The sequence below is a fragment of the Neophocaena asiaeorientalis genome, unplaced genomic scaffold (assembly GCF_003031525.2).
Source record: "Neophocaena asiaeorientalis asiaeorientalis breed wild unplaced genomic scaffold, Neophocaena_asiaeorientalis_V1.1 scaffold692, whole genome shotgun sequence".
NCBI classification, from domain to species: domain Eukaryota; kingdom Metazoa; phylum Chordata; class Mammalia; order Artiodactyla; family Phocoenidae; genus Neophocaena; species Neophocaena asiaeorientalis.
In genome coordinates this window covers 932,829-950,742 of record NW_020172814.1, presented here as the reverse complement: position 1 = coordinate 950,742, position 17,914 = coordinate 932,829, and the positions used below count along the sequence as shown (strand labels likewise).

Genomic DNA, 17,914 nt, shown 5'->3' with positions numbered 1-17,914 from the left:
TCATAGATATTTAACGAGTAGCTTCTCTCCAAAGGAAATAAGCTAAGAAATAAGACAATCATGGTTCTTGCCCTCATGCTCAGGCAACAGAGTAAAATTTGCCTGAGAAGGACCTTGTCTACTTTGTTCTTTTAACCATGACTGCAATCACCTGTTAAATGTTCTTAACGAAACTATTTCTAGAGTAAAACTAATATCTAGACCATTAACCACACTTGTAATTTTATCTAAGACTGTATATAAAATAGACTATATAGAACAATTCATATACATTTTTGTAATTTTCTTAAATGTAAGTTGTTCCTCTGTGGATTCAGGAAAAACAAATGATTGCGCTTCTCATCACTAGGGAATAAAGGACCTGGAAGAAAAGCAGTATAGATTATCTTCAGAGGCAGCTGTCATTCTCTTATCCACATTTATATCCTTTCAGATGCACACAAAGCTGAACAAAAGAAAGGTCTACAGTGAAAGCTAAATGTCCACACAGACAAGAGAGACACCAGGTAGTAGATACACTGGGAGTATCTAAGCAGGAATGTACTGTAAAATGGGTAACTGGATAGAAAAGTGGGATTAGGCAGCATTTAGGGAGACAGAGATGGAAAATGGGCTCATTAACCAATCAGAAGATGACCGTCCTATTATACATTCAATAACAGCAGAGCAGATGTGAACACAACTGAAAATGCCTACCCTTTCACAAAAATTTATACCTCATCCTGAAATGATGGTTTACGGAAAATAATATGGAAGTTCCACAATATGCAAACGACATACCAATTAGTACCCGTCCTCGTGCTTTATGGAATCAATCTACTGGCCTGAAGACAAGTACTCAACACGTTTTTGGAAAAGGGGCATGAAAGGGAAATAGCACCTTGAGCAATTTGATGCTGAGAAGTTCGGCCAGATTAACCAACTTGCTTTGAGGGAGATAACTTCAGGAAAGTGTGTTGCAACACCAGCAAGTTCACATCACTTGAGATGCAAATACCAATCACGTGGAGCCACGTGAAGGGTTTCTGAATAGTCTTTTGGAAAATTAGAGTCCACTCTATCCATCAATACCTTGCCCTTGTGGCTTCCCCAATCCCCACCCCTCCAGGAAATACAGAAAACTCACCATCTAGAAAGCACCACCGTGGGGAGAGTCTCTGAGCTGAGAGCGCCCTGGGGAAGGAGGTTTCGTGGTCCTGGAAAGAGACATACACATCCTGGTGGCTCCATCTGAATGACCTGAGGGGCGTCCCTCACTCCACATTCTGCCCCATCACCTATTTCTAAGAGTGAGCATCCTTTACTACACAAAGCGCTGGTGAGAGATGGAAGCATACTTTTCACTGCGAGGACACACGGGGACTCTGCTTTGAGATGAATGATTTCACATAACGACTCCCATATCAAGTTTCCAGGAGATTTACAATTATTCCATTACACATTCATAAATTATACAACTTGGGACATGTACTTCCTTTGGAGACTCTCTTTCCCTTTATGAAGCTGAGGAACTAGTGGCAGCTGGCTGTCATTTGTATTTCGGTTCTCCACGTAGGTATAAAAATGTCCCCTACTGAAAGAATCTCTGCCGTTAATAATTTTTAAAAACATGAAATGCACATTCTAGTTTACAACACATGGTTTGGAGCATTCTGGCCCTGGCTCATAGCGAAATTGAGATCACTGACAGAAATGGAACAAATGACGAGGGAGGCCAGGTCTCCGCGGGAGGACACTGGGAGTTTGACCCTTACGAGAGATTTGAGATGTTCACATTGAAGGAGCATCCTTGGAATGAGGCTGGGTGTGCATGATCTTGTGTGTACAGCGGGGGACGGGGGAAGGAAATGGGAAGAACACAGAAGAGATAAGAAGAGAGCGAATCAGGGGTTGCACTGACTTCTCTGGAAGTCTAATCTGCCCCACGTGATCCTCAGGCAAAGCTTCTGCCTAAATCAGTGGTTCTCAAAAGTATGAACACCGGACTAGCAGCATCGGCTGGGAGGTTGTTAGAAACACACATTCCCAGGTGCCACCCCAGATCTACGGAAACCCTGGGGGTGACACTCAGCAATCTTTGAGGTGAGTCTGATGTATGCTAAAGTTTTAGAATCACTGGCCTAAAGTTATGGGGACAAAAAGGTCCGTTATTAGAAATCTTGGGTAGATGGAGTTTTTATATGAATGCATTCTGCCAATTTAATAATTAATAGAGGAAAAGTTGGTCTTACTCAGGACTGGTACCAAGATTTATATGTAGAGATACAGAAGTGATATAGCTATGGATACAGAGATAAATATACAGTCCTCTTTTTTTGAACCAGCTTTGGGCTCAATGAAATCGTGACATGTACCTATTTATATGAGAATTGTGTTTAACATTTTGAGAATTATGTTTTGACACATGTGATATCTTGTGTTTAAAGGAACTTAGGGTTCTTAATGTGTTTTCATAAAACATCTAAAGCGACTAACATGTTTCAGTTTAGTGAGAACTGCAATTATAAATCGAGAAATTCAAAAACGATCTGAAACATTCAGTGGCGACTGTGAGGGCTAATAAACAAAGATGTCAAACAGAAATGTGACTTCCTTCTATAAGAGTAAAGGGACATGAACACCGAGGATACTTTCTGAATTTTGATGTCGAATGTGCTACAGAGACCGCCATGAAAAGTATCAGAATTTCCCTAGGTAAAAATTGACTCTGAAAGAATACAGAAATGCTTGCTTTTTAATTTTGAAAACCGAAAGACTGATAGTGTTATTGCTAGAATATTCAAATTCAGGAATGATGGCTATTACTTAGTTTAATAAAATGCAGGTTGATATACTGCCTCAGCTGCATAACCAGCTTACCACAGGCTGTTAACATAATATTGATATAATTGCATACCTTTTCATGTGTGAGTGTCTGTGTATCTGGAGAGTTTTATGTATGCACCTGACTTATTTTGCTTATTTTTCTGTTCGTTTATTTACTCTGTACCTTGATGCACAAAGCATTTGATATAGCTCAATTTCCTTAAAGGGGTTTTGCTTAAAGAGAATGTTATGTTGGCTCTGTGAAAACATTTTTTAAAGCCATAGAGCTCTTTAAAACACTTCAAATGGGTTCAACAATTCTTGAACTTCCTGCAATTTCCTGTAAATTTGGTGTGTCTATATGTATGTGTATTTTCCACTGCTTTCCATAGATTATCAAAGTGATCTGAGATCCCCAAAAGGTGAAAAAGCTACTAATTTAAATAATCAAAGTTTATATCAGAGGGGATTCAACAAAATTAGAAGATTCTAATCATTAAAATGCCTTAATGACATCCAGACTTACAAAAATAGGAATGACTATTTCAAAGGTACTGAAATACCTTTAGAGTAAGTATCAAACACCTGAAGCTCTCTGAGCAGCTGACTTTTCTCCTACCATCTACTCTACTATTCTTCCTGAACCTCTTTTCTGGGATCTAAAAGCAAGCCGTAAATGAAGAATTGCAGCTTTGAGAATTTAAGTAAACTCACAGAAGTATCCAGATATTAAGTGGTAGAGTTATAATTCAAATACAGGCCTCTCTTACCACAGAAGCCATAATCTTAAATCCCAGGTTTATGGCTTCTAAAGGAATTACTATCATTTGGGGTTTTGAAGGATGGATGGGGTTTGCATAGGTCAAGTTTGAGAGAAGTTTTTTTTTTTTTTTTTTTAACTCAACTCAAGCAAAAACATGAGGAAAGCAAAAGAAAGGATGACCTTAATGGTTATGAAGACTTCTTCTGACTCTGGTGTTGAAGAATTTTCCATAGCTTCAGCTTTTGTTAACTGTTAAACTAATCTTCAGTATTTCTTAACAGGCAGTTCACTGCCTGGTAACTCGGAATTTTTCCTCCCTCAAATTCCCCAGCCATGTTACTACCTACTCTCTACCCCCATGTACCCATCTGCTTAAGAATCCCCTAGAAATATGGTAATCCATGGGAACAACGGAGACAGTGAGTCCAGAGACAAGGAACTGAGACTACATTCATGTAAAGAAAATTCTGATTATAGAGTTTAGATACCTTCACTGTATATATTATGTGACTGCAATTAGAAACTCTATACAAGTGTGGCGGATATTAACAGATGGCTTAGCATGTGATAGTTACAATTCTGCCACAACTTTATATTCAAATCTGTACAATGATGCTTATTGCAACATTGTTTTTTCAGGCGGAAACTGTATACAACATAAATGTCTATCCACAGAGATAAGGTTAAATCTATATCATGAAACAGAGGAGCAGTTTTAAAAGACTGAGTTATAGCTTCATGTATTAGCAAGACAATGTCCATGGTATATTACTGTTAAAAATAAATTGTGGTATAATATGTATAGTGAGTGCATAAGAAATGTAAATCCATTTTTTTTTCAAAAACCAACAAAACCCCATATGTGTATGATGTACATCTATGTGTGTAACTTTGTATCAATGTGGAGAAAGGTACAAAAGGGTACACACCAGAAAGGTACTGTCATAAGGTCTACTTTGGGTGGGCAGTTAAAAACCAAGCAGAAGTCTAGAATTACGTGCAACCGGAAAACTAAGATAAGCCAGGATTATAAAACCTGGCAGACTTCATGACACAAGTAGCTAATGAAAGTCAAGAGAAATACCTTGAGAAATGTCTCTAAGAGGCACATGAAAAGATGCTCAAAATCACTAATTATTAGAGAAATGCAAATCAAAACTACAATGAGATATCACCTCACACCAGTCAGAATGGCCATCATTAAAAAGTCTGCAGACAATAAATGCTGGAGAGGGTGTGGAGAAAATAGAACCCTCCTACACTGTTGGTGAGAATGTAAATTGGTACGGCCGCTATGGAGAACAGTATGGAGGCTCCTTAAAAAACTAAAAACAGAGCTACCATATGACCCAGCAATCCCACTCGTGGGCATACATCCAGAGAAAAACATGGTTTGAAAGGGTACATGCACCCCAATGTTCACTGCAGCACTGTTTACAATAGCCAAGACATGGAAGCACCCTAAATGTCCACTGACAGATGAATGGATAAAGAAGATGTGGTACGCATATACAATGGAATATTACTCAGCCATTAAAAAGAATGAAATAATGCCATTTGCAGCAACACGGATGGACCTGGAGATTATCATACTAAGTGAAGTAAGTCAGACAGAGAAAGACAAGTGTCATATGATATTGCTTATATGTGGAATCTAAAAAAAAAGTTACAAATGAACCTATTTACAAAACAAATAGACTCATAGACCTAGAGAACAAACTTATGGTTACCAGGTGGGAAGGGTCGGGGGAGGGATAGATTGGGAGTTTGGGACTGACATGGGATTGACACACTGCTATATTTAAAATAAAATGACTTTCCATGAAAAAAAAAAAGAGAAATACCTTGAGGACCTTAATATCAAAGATGAATGTATACTGGGTGGATTAAAAGTAGAGCAGGAATGAAGCAGATTGTCAAAAAGGAATTCGCAATAACCCAAAGCCAAGATCTGTAAACTTCTTTATACTCTGATGGTACCAACTAATGACAACCGCAGAGATGATGAGAGTCTTCTGTACTCATGTAACTCCTGCAGATCGTCTACCTATACCCGTTTCTCCTACTCAAAAAAGAGAATCAGAATACACGCGAGTGGTAGTGATGTTAGTATAGAGGTTAAGGAAAAACTTGCTGTGGTGTTGCCTTAACTCACATTGCTAACACACTGTAGGTATTACAGCAGGTAACCTGTGTCCTCACAGAGGGCCTGGCACACAGGTAGAGTGGGTGACCCTGGCGTTAAGAAATCCTGGATTCAGGGGCAGCAGGAGGGTGACCAGCAGCACAGTGCAGACCAGGGGTCAGACTTGAGCAGGAAAAGGGGATATAAGGAAACAAAATAGCCCCTAGCAGGAGGTCAAGGCTGGCCCCAGGATTTCATGGGGCCATGGATCCATAGCCTCATGGACCCACTACGATGGACACGGCAACATCCTTGCCAGTGACAGTGAAAAGAATGGCCAGACATATGTTTGCTTTGTGAATGCTGCACGTTAAAGTCAATGTACAAAGACAATTTCTGATGGAGCCAGAAAACAATCTCAAAAATATGCACCTTTCAACAGTATCTGACTGTAGACACTTAAGAAATGTGATCGTGTGAAACAGCTACGTTTCAGGAGAGTCACATAACCCCCTGAGCTGTGCCACTAACAATCACATCAACAGCCTTCAGTACCAGTTTAGGGCTTCTCGTCTCCTCAGTCCGCTCAAACTGCATAATCCAATCAATGATTCATCAAAGAGATAAGATACTTGACTTGCTCATTTTGTGACCTTTTATTTTTCTTCATATAAATGGTATGATTTAGAGGAATGCAACTCTCATTGCTCTACAGTGTAGGCAGAATGATATAACCTTGGACATAACCATGCTCCTTTCTATCTTCTAAAATTGCATGCTCTTTAAATAAACAATATTAACAAAACTACGCCTTTCAAAAATCCCTGATATGTGCATTTTCTCTCTTGATGTATGCTAATGGAAAATCTGTTTCTCATGCTAAAAATATAGCATGCACAAAAGCAAACCTGATATTTCTTATATATATTTTTGAAAGTCAACTGGCATGAATTACATGTAATTGATAGGGAAATTATGTGAACCACATATGCCAAACTTGCCCTCAATTTACATTCAATTACTCAGAGCTGATGCATACATAGTTTAATGATTGCACAGCCGCCCCATTATACACTCCAGTAGGTTATCCAATTAAGCAATATTCACCTAGCATTTAACTACACCTTTACTGCGAATGAAATTCTTTTTCTTTCATAAAATTTAGGGAAGATGTATGCAGAGGCAAATTAGAGGTTCCTTTGAATTGGCAATCTCTGCTTCACTGAACAATGTCTACTCAATAATCACTACTTTTAAATGTCTATGTATAGATCCAAATTTCTTATGTATCCATCCAAATTTCTCCTCTGCCTGCCTCGATATTTTCTGCACTCAACCCATCTATTCAATCATTTTTTTTTCTCTCTTTCCATCACCAAGTTGTATATCAATATCTCTTCATTGTTAGTGAATAGACCATCAGGGATGATTAGAAATGTGCATTTATGCATCTGTGTCCAACTACAATCCCACTTAATGGACTTGCTACTGTTTTGTTTTGTCTTTCAAAACTCTCACTCTTCAAACCTCCTCCTTTACCACCCACGACTCCTGCAGGAGAAGAATGTGCAGAAATGGAATAGCCATTACCAACCCAGCTTTGAAAGATGAAGAAACAGTGATGGTGTGGTACAAGATGGAAATGAGAGAGATTCCAACATTTTCAAGAGCCCTCTTCTGGTGAGAAAGTCTTCCATTAACAACAACAACAGATGTGTGTGTGTGTGTGTGTGTGTGTGTGTGTGTGTTAGCTGTCTTGCCTTCACTTGTAACAGCAAACAGACCTGGCCCCAGGCAAGTCTTACTTTAATTCTCCATTTGAGCCATTTCTGACAGTTTTGATCTAGCCCCCCGCAAAAAACAACATGCACCAAATTTCCTAGCTAACTCCTAGCTAACAAGATAGAGTAATTCCCAGGGGGACTCCCTTGAACTTGTTTCCACCCATCCATTCAGACTCTTCTAGAATCCAGAAAACAAATTAAGGAGGAAGAGATTTCAGATAATAGAGAGAGATGAATAAGGGCAGCCAATATGAAGGGAAGGAGAATAAATCAAATATCTGTGGGCACATGCTGTTTGCCTAGGACTAGACAGAGCTCTGATGGACTGTAACACGGACCTATCCTCCAGGAGAAGAGCACGTACTCAGGGAAGAAAAAAAAAGAGATGAAAGGATGAACAAATGGCTGTAGACTCAGATCTGATCAAGAGTGTTTTCTTGTGAAAGTGAAAGATAGCTGTAAAGGCTCTAAAGGAAGAAAGAACTTTTTGAAACTGTTATATCTACTGTGAAACATTCCACCCATTCTAGTGTTATTCTAAGTAAATGAATTTTTTTTTTTTTTTGCGGTACGCGGGCCTCTCACTGTTGTGGCCTCTCCCGTTGCGGAGCACAGGTTCCGGACGCGCAGGCTCAGCGGCCATGGCTCACGGGCCCAACCGCTCCGCGGCATGTGGGATCTTCCTGGACCGGGGCACGAACCCGTGTCCCCTGCATCGGCAGGCGGACTCTCAACCACTGTGCCACCAGGGAAGCCCTAAGTAAATGAATTCTTAAAGCGGAGGAATCACCTGAATAGATCCATTTTCACCTATTATTGAGTCCTACTGTATTTATTAACACCTCAAAGTATTAGCTCATTCTGTGTGCCAACTACGTTGTACCCTATAGAAACGGGGAAACCCTGAGTGTCTACAACACCCCTAACTGTTCCTGGTCCCATTGCTCCACCATATCCACAGATACATCTTTCTACTTCCTTTATTCCTCCTGCTGTTCTTCCCACTTTCTTTCTTCCTCTAGCACTTCCTCATCTGCCTGGTCCCCAGTCATGCCCTGAGAGCCATCAGAATGACTCAGGATTTCTTAAACCCATCACGACTGACATTTGGGGGGCTAGATAACTCTCTGTTGTAGGGGACTGTCCTGTGCATTGTGACATGTTTAGCAGCATCCCTGACCTCTACTCAATAGATTCCAGTAGTACCATGTCCCCTAGTCATGACAAACAAAAATGTCCAAATTGCCCAATGTCCCATATGAGGGGCAAAGCTCCCCCAGTTGACAATCACTAGAATGGTTGAATCTGCCTCTATTCCTTAGTAACTTTATGACCTGGAGTTAAGAAGGGACATAAAGAAGTCCAGGGAGGGAGCAGAGAAGGAATAATTTCATAGTAGGTGGCTTCAGGAAGCATCTTCATTAAATAGGTATGCAGAGTCCAATTTCCCTATGAATTCTAGTTTATTTGCCAAGCTCAAGAGTATCCCGAATCTGCAAGCACAGTGCATTTTGCTTGTCAAGTTATAACTTATCAGTTACGGGTTACATGAGATGCATTAGGATGGAGGGGCCTTAGTGTTTTGACCTCAGAGATGGCGCAGGCAGGAATGTTCAGCAGGCTATAAATATCCAGCATATTCTTGTATAACCTATTATGCCTTGTTAGGTTAATACAAGGTGTCATTTTTGAGACCCAGTACTTTGTTGGCAATTCACTATGAATTTGGGAAAGGAAGAATCCAAAGCAAAGAAATGCGTAAATGGCTGGGAAATGCCATATGGCTCACTAATAAGGTGTCTTGGGCACTTGTACACCTTTCCAAATGCTGATTTTCTCTTGAGTTTCTTCCAGCCTTAGAAAACCATCAGCTAAAATCCCAACTGCAAATTAGTGAGCCCACTGGAATTTCTCAAGTTTTTAAACTTACTGGTATTTATTCATTCCATCACAGTTGATTCTCAAGTATATTTAGCTCCATTGCATGCATAAGAAAGGTCATTAAAAAGCATTTAAGGCTTTTTGCTGTCCATGTTTCTTACAGGTCTTTCTCCTAATCACCCTCTAACTCTCACTGACGCAGAGATGCTGATATTACCAGTTTCTGCATCAGGAAACACAAGATCTAGTGCTAAATTTCCTGCCAGTTGGTTTTGTCACTTTCTACATAAAACTAATACACCTCCCCCATGTATTTTATACGTACCCTCGGGAAAATATAGAAATCAGTCTATGTCATCTCAGCTTCTCCACACCATCTGACACATTTCATTACTTCTTCCTTTTTTGAAACACATTTCAATTTTGGTTTTCATGATACCACCTTCTCCTGGATTTCCAGCTGCCCATCTGTTTCCGTGACCCTTTTGGACTGATTGTTCTCTTAAACTTGTGCTCTTCTTCACCACTCACTAGACAGATATGACAATGGGCCCTTTTCTTTCTTTTCTTTCTTTTTTTTTTTTTTGCTGTACGCGGGCCTCTCACTATTGTAGCCTCTCCTGTTGCAGAGCAACAGGCTCCGGACGCGCAGGCTCAGCGACCATGGCTCACGGGCCCAGCCGCTCCGCGGCATGTGGGATCTTCCTGGACCGGGGCACGAACCCGTGTCCCCCGCATTGGCAGGCAGACTCTCAACCACTGCACCACCAGGGAAGCCCTGGGCCCTTTTCTTTATGCAAACTCTCCCTGAGTGAACTCCAGCCCCATAGTTTCAACTAAATACCATTCATTTGCTAATGACCCTCAGATTTCTATGTCGAGGCCTCAATTTTTTCAATAAGCTTTGAAAGTCATACATCCAATTTTCTACTCACCAAAACCTCTTGCATCTAATAGGCATATTAAAATTGCTATAGCCAAAAAAGAACTCTGTATTCACCATCCCTCCAACTCATTCCTTGTCCTGTCTGCCCAAGATCCCAGCCAAATGGGAAAGTTTATATCCCCTCACTCCTTACCTCAACCAGCTCTCTGTCGCTCTGCTTAGGAAATTTCCTCACCACCCTCTCCCTACTCTCAGACCATGTTAATTCAAACACTGTCTCCCTCAGTTAAACGTCCTGCTTAATGCGCAGTTCTGGGGTGTCCCTAGACCTCTTGTTCCAACCTTCTCTTAATACCCAAAAGGCTCCTGCTTGTTCTAATTCTTCAAGGAGGGGTATGGGGCAAAGTAACACTCCTGAAACTCATCTTTGATCGCTGCATTGGTTATCCTACGTGGTCAGTGCACAAACCTTCTGTGCACTGACCACACAGGATAAATGTCACTTGTGAAGTGACATTTATAATGCAGCAGTTTTGACACCAGGGTTTGACCTTACTGCAAATAAACAAAAAACAGAAAGATTTTGATACGGATAAGTACCATTAATCCTTCTGCATGTTTTTATTAACAAATAATCAATAAGATAAATATCCTTATCATATTCTAGAGTCTCAACCATCCCCTGATATCTGTGGATATGTACAAACATGGCATAAAGAAAACATGGTAGAAAATATCCCTATATCAAAACTCTTAAGCCAAAATGACTACATTGAATAAGCCGGGATAATAAAGAAATGTATCAGTTTCATAAAACTAATCAGAATAAATGTTTTAGATACTTCGGTTCAACTGCAAAGGTTTAAAATGTCCATGTGTAAAAATTAAAAATTCTACAAAAGAAGACCCTTGAAATCTTATAGCTACCAGTGCCAATCCTTAAAGGGTGGAAATCAGCTCTGACTTTAAAAATACTATACTTTAAAAAATTAAATGACACCTAGATAGTGGCTCCAGGTAAATATGCAAATAATGGATACAAGAAATGTTGTGCTCTATCTAAAAAATAAAGTAGAAATTTATCTTCTAATGGTTGGTAAAAAAAACAGTCCGAGAAGCAGACTTTATTTTCTCATTGTAAACACACCCTAAGTGAATTATCATCCTTTCTATTGCAGCCAGATGGAAGACAGGACTCTGGAATAGTGGGGTACTTTGAGCAATAAACATACAAACAAGAACACCAGGCCATTTTTGTCATCCAGCCCCAGGACAGTCAGGCTGCTTGCTGTGACTGAGGGTACAGGCTATCGACTGGCAGGGGAAGAAAGTCACCTAGAGGCTACAAGGCACAGAGGTTTTTTTTTTAATAGTTGTTTTTTGCTGTTTTGGCAAAAGGATGCTTAACTAGGGGTTTCAGGTGTAGTGTAATAGACACCAAAACCCAAAGTGAGGTGCTGCCAGATTTAGACATTTTAAGTCCTTCCCCCACATGGAGGGAGGTAGAGAGGGTCTAGGAGAAGATTTATTTGGAGGGTGTCATTAGCATGCTGTGACTCCCACACACCCCTCCTAGGTGGCAAGGGTACTGGGCTTCTCAGAGAGAAGGGCTTTTTATGGGACAACTCAGACAGCTTTGCATGCGCCTCTTACAGTTTGGGGTGATGCTGTGCATTGGTATCTAAATCATGCCTGGAAAATCTAATGGGAAGAGGATGGCTGGAGAGGCTTGTACCGCACAGTAAGGGTGGGAAAGCGGGGAAGAGACCGCACTCCCAAAGAGTGTTGGGGCAAAGGGTAACTGAGCGTTCTCCCAGGAACCAGATGTGGGTTATTAGAGGGAGGCAGGCTGGGTTTATTGGATCCTGTCCAAGAGATCAGGATGGGACAAACAGATTGCATTTTAGAAAGTTGGTTTCATGGTTGCAGAAGCAGGGAATTTACTTTCCTGGATGTGAATGAGAAACACACAGCCCCGGTTGCTACTGGCAGCCATCTTGGACCAGGGAAACATCTTGTGCAGAGGTGAAATGTGACAAAAAACGGAGAACAGAGCAGAAAAACCAACAGAACACAAAATCCACCCTGCATCTGAACTTTGTGCTGATGTGAACCAACAGACTCCCTGTCAAGCTAGTCTGAGTTGAGTTTTCTAGTATTTGGCACTGAAAGCCCTTCATTTTATAATCTTTCCTAAATGATCTGGGAGAACAGCCACAGCCCAAGTTTGCACTAGACTAGGACTGTCCATTTTGCAGGAAAATGCAAAATAATCAGAATGCCAACTTCATCTTGGTTCTTGGAGTGAACTCTATCCCTAGGGGAGGATGTGGACTCTAATCCAAATGAGACATTAATTGACAGATGGACTTCTTTTGGATGGAATGTAAGAAACAAGGAGAGTCAATTATATGTTACCTGGTAATGAACTCTCTGGGAGCCAGAAGAAACTGACTGTAGGTCCTAATGAGAAAATGGAAAAAAAATAACCCATACACCTTAAGATTAGTTTGAACAAACTGCCTCAACTCCATCAACTAAACGCCCAATTTTATAGTATTAAGCCCATCTGGAAAGCATCTTACTCTCCCCAGTCCCCTAAGGTTAAACAAAGAAGATAATGCCAAAAATAATAAAAGCACACCCAGTTGGACTAAGAGAAGAAAGGTCATTTAGCTATTGAAACTTATAAATCCTAAATAGCGTTTAGAGGTGAGTGATATAATTTCAAGGATAGAGAAGACCAAAAGTAAAAGACAGGCGATTTTGTTGTAATAAATGGGGATCCTAGTTAACTTGCACCTGGACTTTTGGTTTGTGCAGTAAGCTACTTAAGCCCCCTTAGGCACTTAGGAAGCATTTATTTATCTAAGACCAAAAACATACTGTCAGGATAATTGTGTTTATACTGACAAGTTGCTTGGCAAACACAGGATTTCATAGACTGAAAAGAAAAAATCACTGTCCAGCTCTGCATTATCACGAAGTGCAAATTAACAGGGTTGAAATTCATGAGGCTTTACTGGAAGATTCTGAGAGCCAGGCTCCCTTTATAAAGTTTTATAACTAAATTGTCATCACTGTCATGTCCTGCAGGCTTCCTTGTTAACGAGCATAGTGATTCTATTTACAGATGTCAGCAATCCTGGCTACCTGGGTACCTGCTTCCCACAGGCTTTATCAACTTACGCTCCGAGCCCAAGTTTAAAACTTGTCCTCTTTATTTCTGCTTGCTCTTTCCTTTTTTAAATTTTTTTTTAAGAATCCTACTTTTAGTTGTTGAATATTGGTGTGATAAGCATAACAGTAAGTTAATTTTCAACAAAGTCAATTCATCAGTCATATATTTTGCTACTGTGGAATCTTAAGTTACCCAAGTGTTTAAAAAAAAAAGCTTGGTATCAATTATGAGTCACTTTTTTTATTGCAGGGTTTTTTTTTTGAGGGAAGTTCCACAATAAACGACCAACATTATTTTGAAAATATGAGTTACTATATGTTCTAGGATTGATTTGGACCTGAGTCACATGTTAAAAAGTTCACAAATTTTTACACATTAAATTTATCTTTAGTAAAAATAGCCAAGTGAAGCCACAAGTATAAACTTTGTTGACTTTTCTTCTCTCACCCTTATTAGTATTCACAGTTTGGCAACTATCTCAAAATATTCTACATTCCCAGTTCCATCTCTATCCTTCACAATGCTGAAGAGAAAAATTAGTAATTTTTACATTCCTGTATGCCTACTACCTGAGTTTATTTCCACCAAGAGAAACAGACTCTAATGTTCAAAGCTAAGTAGCTACAATTTGAAGGGATTTTAAACACTATATATCTTCTTTATTTGTGATATTTACTTATGTATAATGTGTTGTCTGGAAGAGAGTTGCTCATCTTGGGGTATTTATCAAAATCACACAACAGCTTTAAAAATATAAATGTCTAGACCACATCCCAGAAAAGTGATTCTAATGTACATCTTTCACCAAGAAACAAAGACAAAGAAGTGGCTGTTTATGGTTTCTGCCATTTGTAGAACAAGACACTGAATACTCTCCCTAGAAATTTTGCAAAAACAACCCATGACCACTGCAGTGATGGATCTGGGTTCTCCTGGCTTTGCTGGTGCAGTTCAAGTTCATGGGAATGTCACGCATGAGACCTCCTCCTTTCTCTTTCTCTATGGTAAGACCAGATTGAGAAAAAAAATACTAGATTATTCCTTTGTGTCCTGACACAAATTCTTTTGAAATATAGGTTTTTCTTTCCTGTAGAAGTTACATTTAAAAACAAATCTAGCTGTCTCTGACAGAAGTCCGTACTAGATGCAAAACATTAAGTAACGCCAAATCTGTTTTCCTTTATTATTTATCAGTGCCCTTTGAAATTCTGTATAGTTCAAAAAACACAGGTGAGCTGTCTGGCAAGACAAGGAGTCCCAGGCTATAGCTATGGATCACACTGGAGCAACGTGGTGCTGTACTTAACCTAATCAACCTTTCCCACTCCAACCACCCGAGGAGGAAAAACAGCAGTGGGGATGGAGAGGGAGAAGATGCGGTGTATGCTTAAGAGACAAGAAAGACAAGGCCACCATATTTCCATTTCCTCCCCAAATGCATCATCTTAGAAGTAAATATAGATGGCTGGTAATTACTGACAAAAATGGAAAACTGAGCAGAATAAATTATTGGCTAAAGAAACTCACCTCCTGCAGGCGATCTATGTACATACGGCAAGTCTCCAAATCACAGTCTCCACGCACAACTAGAATACCCAGAGGGATGGCTAAGGGTGAAGGAAAGAGAAAAATCTAAAATAACATATTTGATTTTTCTATTTTGGTATAAATGCATTTTTTATGGTTAAAAAAGACCTCTCATAAATATAATTGGTTTTTTGGATATTTCACTATCTCCCGGCACCTCTTCTACGAGCTCAGTCTCTTTACTTATGCAGTTTTCATATTCTTTCCCTGCATGATCCATGTTGCCCCTTGCCACGTGGCCAGCCTTCATTTCATTTTGTCTTAGTGGCCCTGATAAGAGGTACAATGTCATGGAAACAGTAGACTGACAGGGCCAGAAGCTGTTCACAGCCAGCTGCTAATTTATGCCTGTATTTGCAAGAGCCAAAGTACCAGAGAGGAATTAAAAAATCATGATGCTGGACACTTACCCCTTTCCCTCTTAAATGCATGGGGCTTAATCTTTATGTCACTTTGCAACAGTTCCCTATTTAAGAGACTCAAGCTACTCAAGGCACTGTTGTTACCTGGTGGCCAATGCCAGAATGAAATAGGCAAGAAACATTAAAAAAAAAAAAGCTTCTAGAAGGTTCATAGCTTAAAAATCCAACTGATTTTAAAGACGGTCAGTGTAAATGTGGTAGCAGCAGGGCTTCAGAAAACAATGAGGAGAAGCTGTTACATGCCTTAAATACCTTTTTTAGGTGGTGGTAAATGTCATACAATGGCTTTAGTGGATAGAAACTTCTGCTTCAGATATAACCACAAGATTCCTGAAAAACTGAAAATAGTCTCCTTCCCAAAACTTCAAACAAAAAATGTATGTGTACATTTCTGATTTTAAAAATTCAGTTATACTATTAAACCCATGATTTAAAAAATATTTCAAAATCTTGAAGCAACCAACTAGAGATTAACAAGGAGATGACAGGACAGTTGTGTCCACTAAAGATTTTTTAAAAATCTTTCACTCATTGAATTTTTAAAGCTTCATCATCAATAAATAGGTCTGAAAATGCAAAGTGCTAGGGCTTTAAAAATGAATTATACAGAGAATAAAATAGATTTAAATGCATGGGAAAATCCTGAGGAACTCACCAAGTTGTAGAAAAGACATATAAAAAATAATAAATGGAACATAGGCTATGGTAAATGTATGAACTTAGTCACTTGAAAGCTATAGGAGAGAGGAACTAAGTCTTGCCTGGAGGGTAGATTTGAGGCTCTCTGAAGGATATGGAGCCCCACTGGTCTCTTAGAGAAGCAATAGTTGTCTAGAGAAAAAGATACAGAGTTTGCTTCTCAACATTACCTCCTAGACTGGTTCCACTAGGGAGATCAATACCACTACCTCATACCTTTAGGTTCCCAAAGTGCTTCAAACATAAGCTGGAAGGCATCCATCATCTTGCAGAACTACATAAGCCTATGCATCAGTATGGTCTCTCTCACCGGAATAAGACTTATTTCCTTTTACAACCCCAATGTCTGGTAGGTATTCAATAAAAGTTTGTTTTTTTAAAAAAAAAAAGGTGGGGAAGGGGGAGGAGGAAGACAGGCTTAGGGCCTGTTCAAGTGAGAAAGAGAAAGTGTGTCTTTAAGAGCTAAGTCTACTTTCCAGGATAGACAAAGAAGAAGGGCTTGGAGCAGGAGTAGAGAGTGTGCATTGGGTTGGCACTTGCCTTTGCCTGTTCTTCCAGAAGCTAAGCAAGAGAACAGCAAGCAAAAGGGTGAGGAACCATGTAAGTATCACATGTTTGGGGGAATAATAATCTGGAAAAATAATTTTTCTCCTTTTTTGAATATATACAGAAATATCCAAGAAGTCTTCAGTATGGTAATCATGCATCTTTGAAAGGAATGAAAGGGAAATTCAATAAAGAGATCCCTAATAGTAGTGACTAAAGTAATCATCCTCAGCTAGACTATTAAATAGGTCCAAATAAGGTGACCTACTTAAGTAAGAGAAGAATAAGGATTTCTAATACTTGAGGAATGATGAGGAAAACCTAGAATTTTAGCCTAGAAAGTAAATCAAAGGTTGTGGAAATAGAATACAGCTATAATTATCATGAGAATCCATGTTAGAATCTTTCTCTTAATTCCAAATGTGCAAATGTAGAGAAATAAAATTTCATTAATATTTACCTATTTACTTAAATGAGGAGACACATATAGAAATGCAGGAATTTGGTCAACCCCTCTGACTATCAATGCTTGAAGTTAGTCTGGCCATAAATCCAATATACTTGGTAGCAGATATTTTAAACTACAATTAGAGATTGGATATTCTAGACCTAAAATAATGAATGTCTAGGAAAAAGTTTTCAAAGATGTGCCATTCATTTCTACTAAGGGTATAAAGTCAGCCACTTTGCTTATTCCTCAAGAAGCTGATGAAGAGAAACGGTGTATTTGATTGATATTAGCTATTCAGTTGGGGTAAAAAAAAAAAAAAAAGGCATCCTATACCACAGTTTCATAGCATGATTACTGACGACTGTTGTCAAATTTATCCTATGAAGGTACAGAAAGAATTTACAGTCATTCTCTCTTGGATTCAAATCCCAGTGCTGCTTTGGTCTTACAAATGACTCATGCTTGCTGTTTGGTCTTGCAACTTCCTCAATTCCTTTGATCCTTGGATTGAAGGCTATAGTATTTAGAATAGGTATCATCTAGGATTTTGTGAAGATTAAATACAGTACTATATTTAAAAATGAATAACCAGATCATCAATGCTATCTTTCCCTCACTCCCTTTACTAACTTTTGAGCATCTTGAGCTAGAAAATGGTACATCCAATCATCTATCTTTCAATTTATCATACTACAAGGATTAGCTGGCAGTAGTTCCATAAGTTATATCCTGTTTACTTAAAGCTAACATCTACTCTTTCTTCGAGGGTAAAGATAACTGTAGT

At 39.3% G+C, this 17,914-nt stretch overlaps 1 protein-coding gene across 1 annotated transcript in view; it reads right to left on the bottom strand.

Moving 5' to 3' along the window:
* The window catches only part of DGKI (diacylglycerol kinase iota), a 435,686-nt gene that overhangs the window by 73,525 nt on the left and 344,247 nt on the right, over positions 1-17,914 (bottom strand). Inside the window, exons 22-24 of the mRNA XM_024741647.1 lie at positions 14,953-15,032; positions 12,663-12,707; positions 1,127-1,196 (exon numbers count right to left, since the gene is read on the bottom strand). Coding sequence (XP_024597415.1) covers positions 1,127-1,196; positions 12,663-12,707; positions 14,953-15,032 — 195 coding nt within the window. The remainder of the gene's footprint in view (positions 1-1,126; positions 1,197-12,662; positions 12,708-14,952; positions 15,033-17,914) is intronic.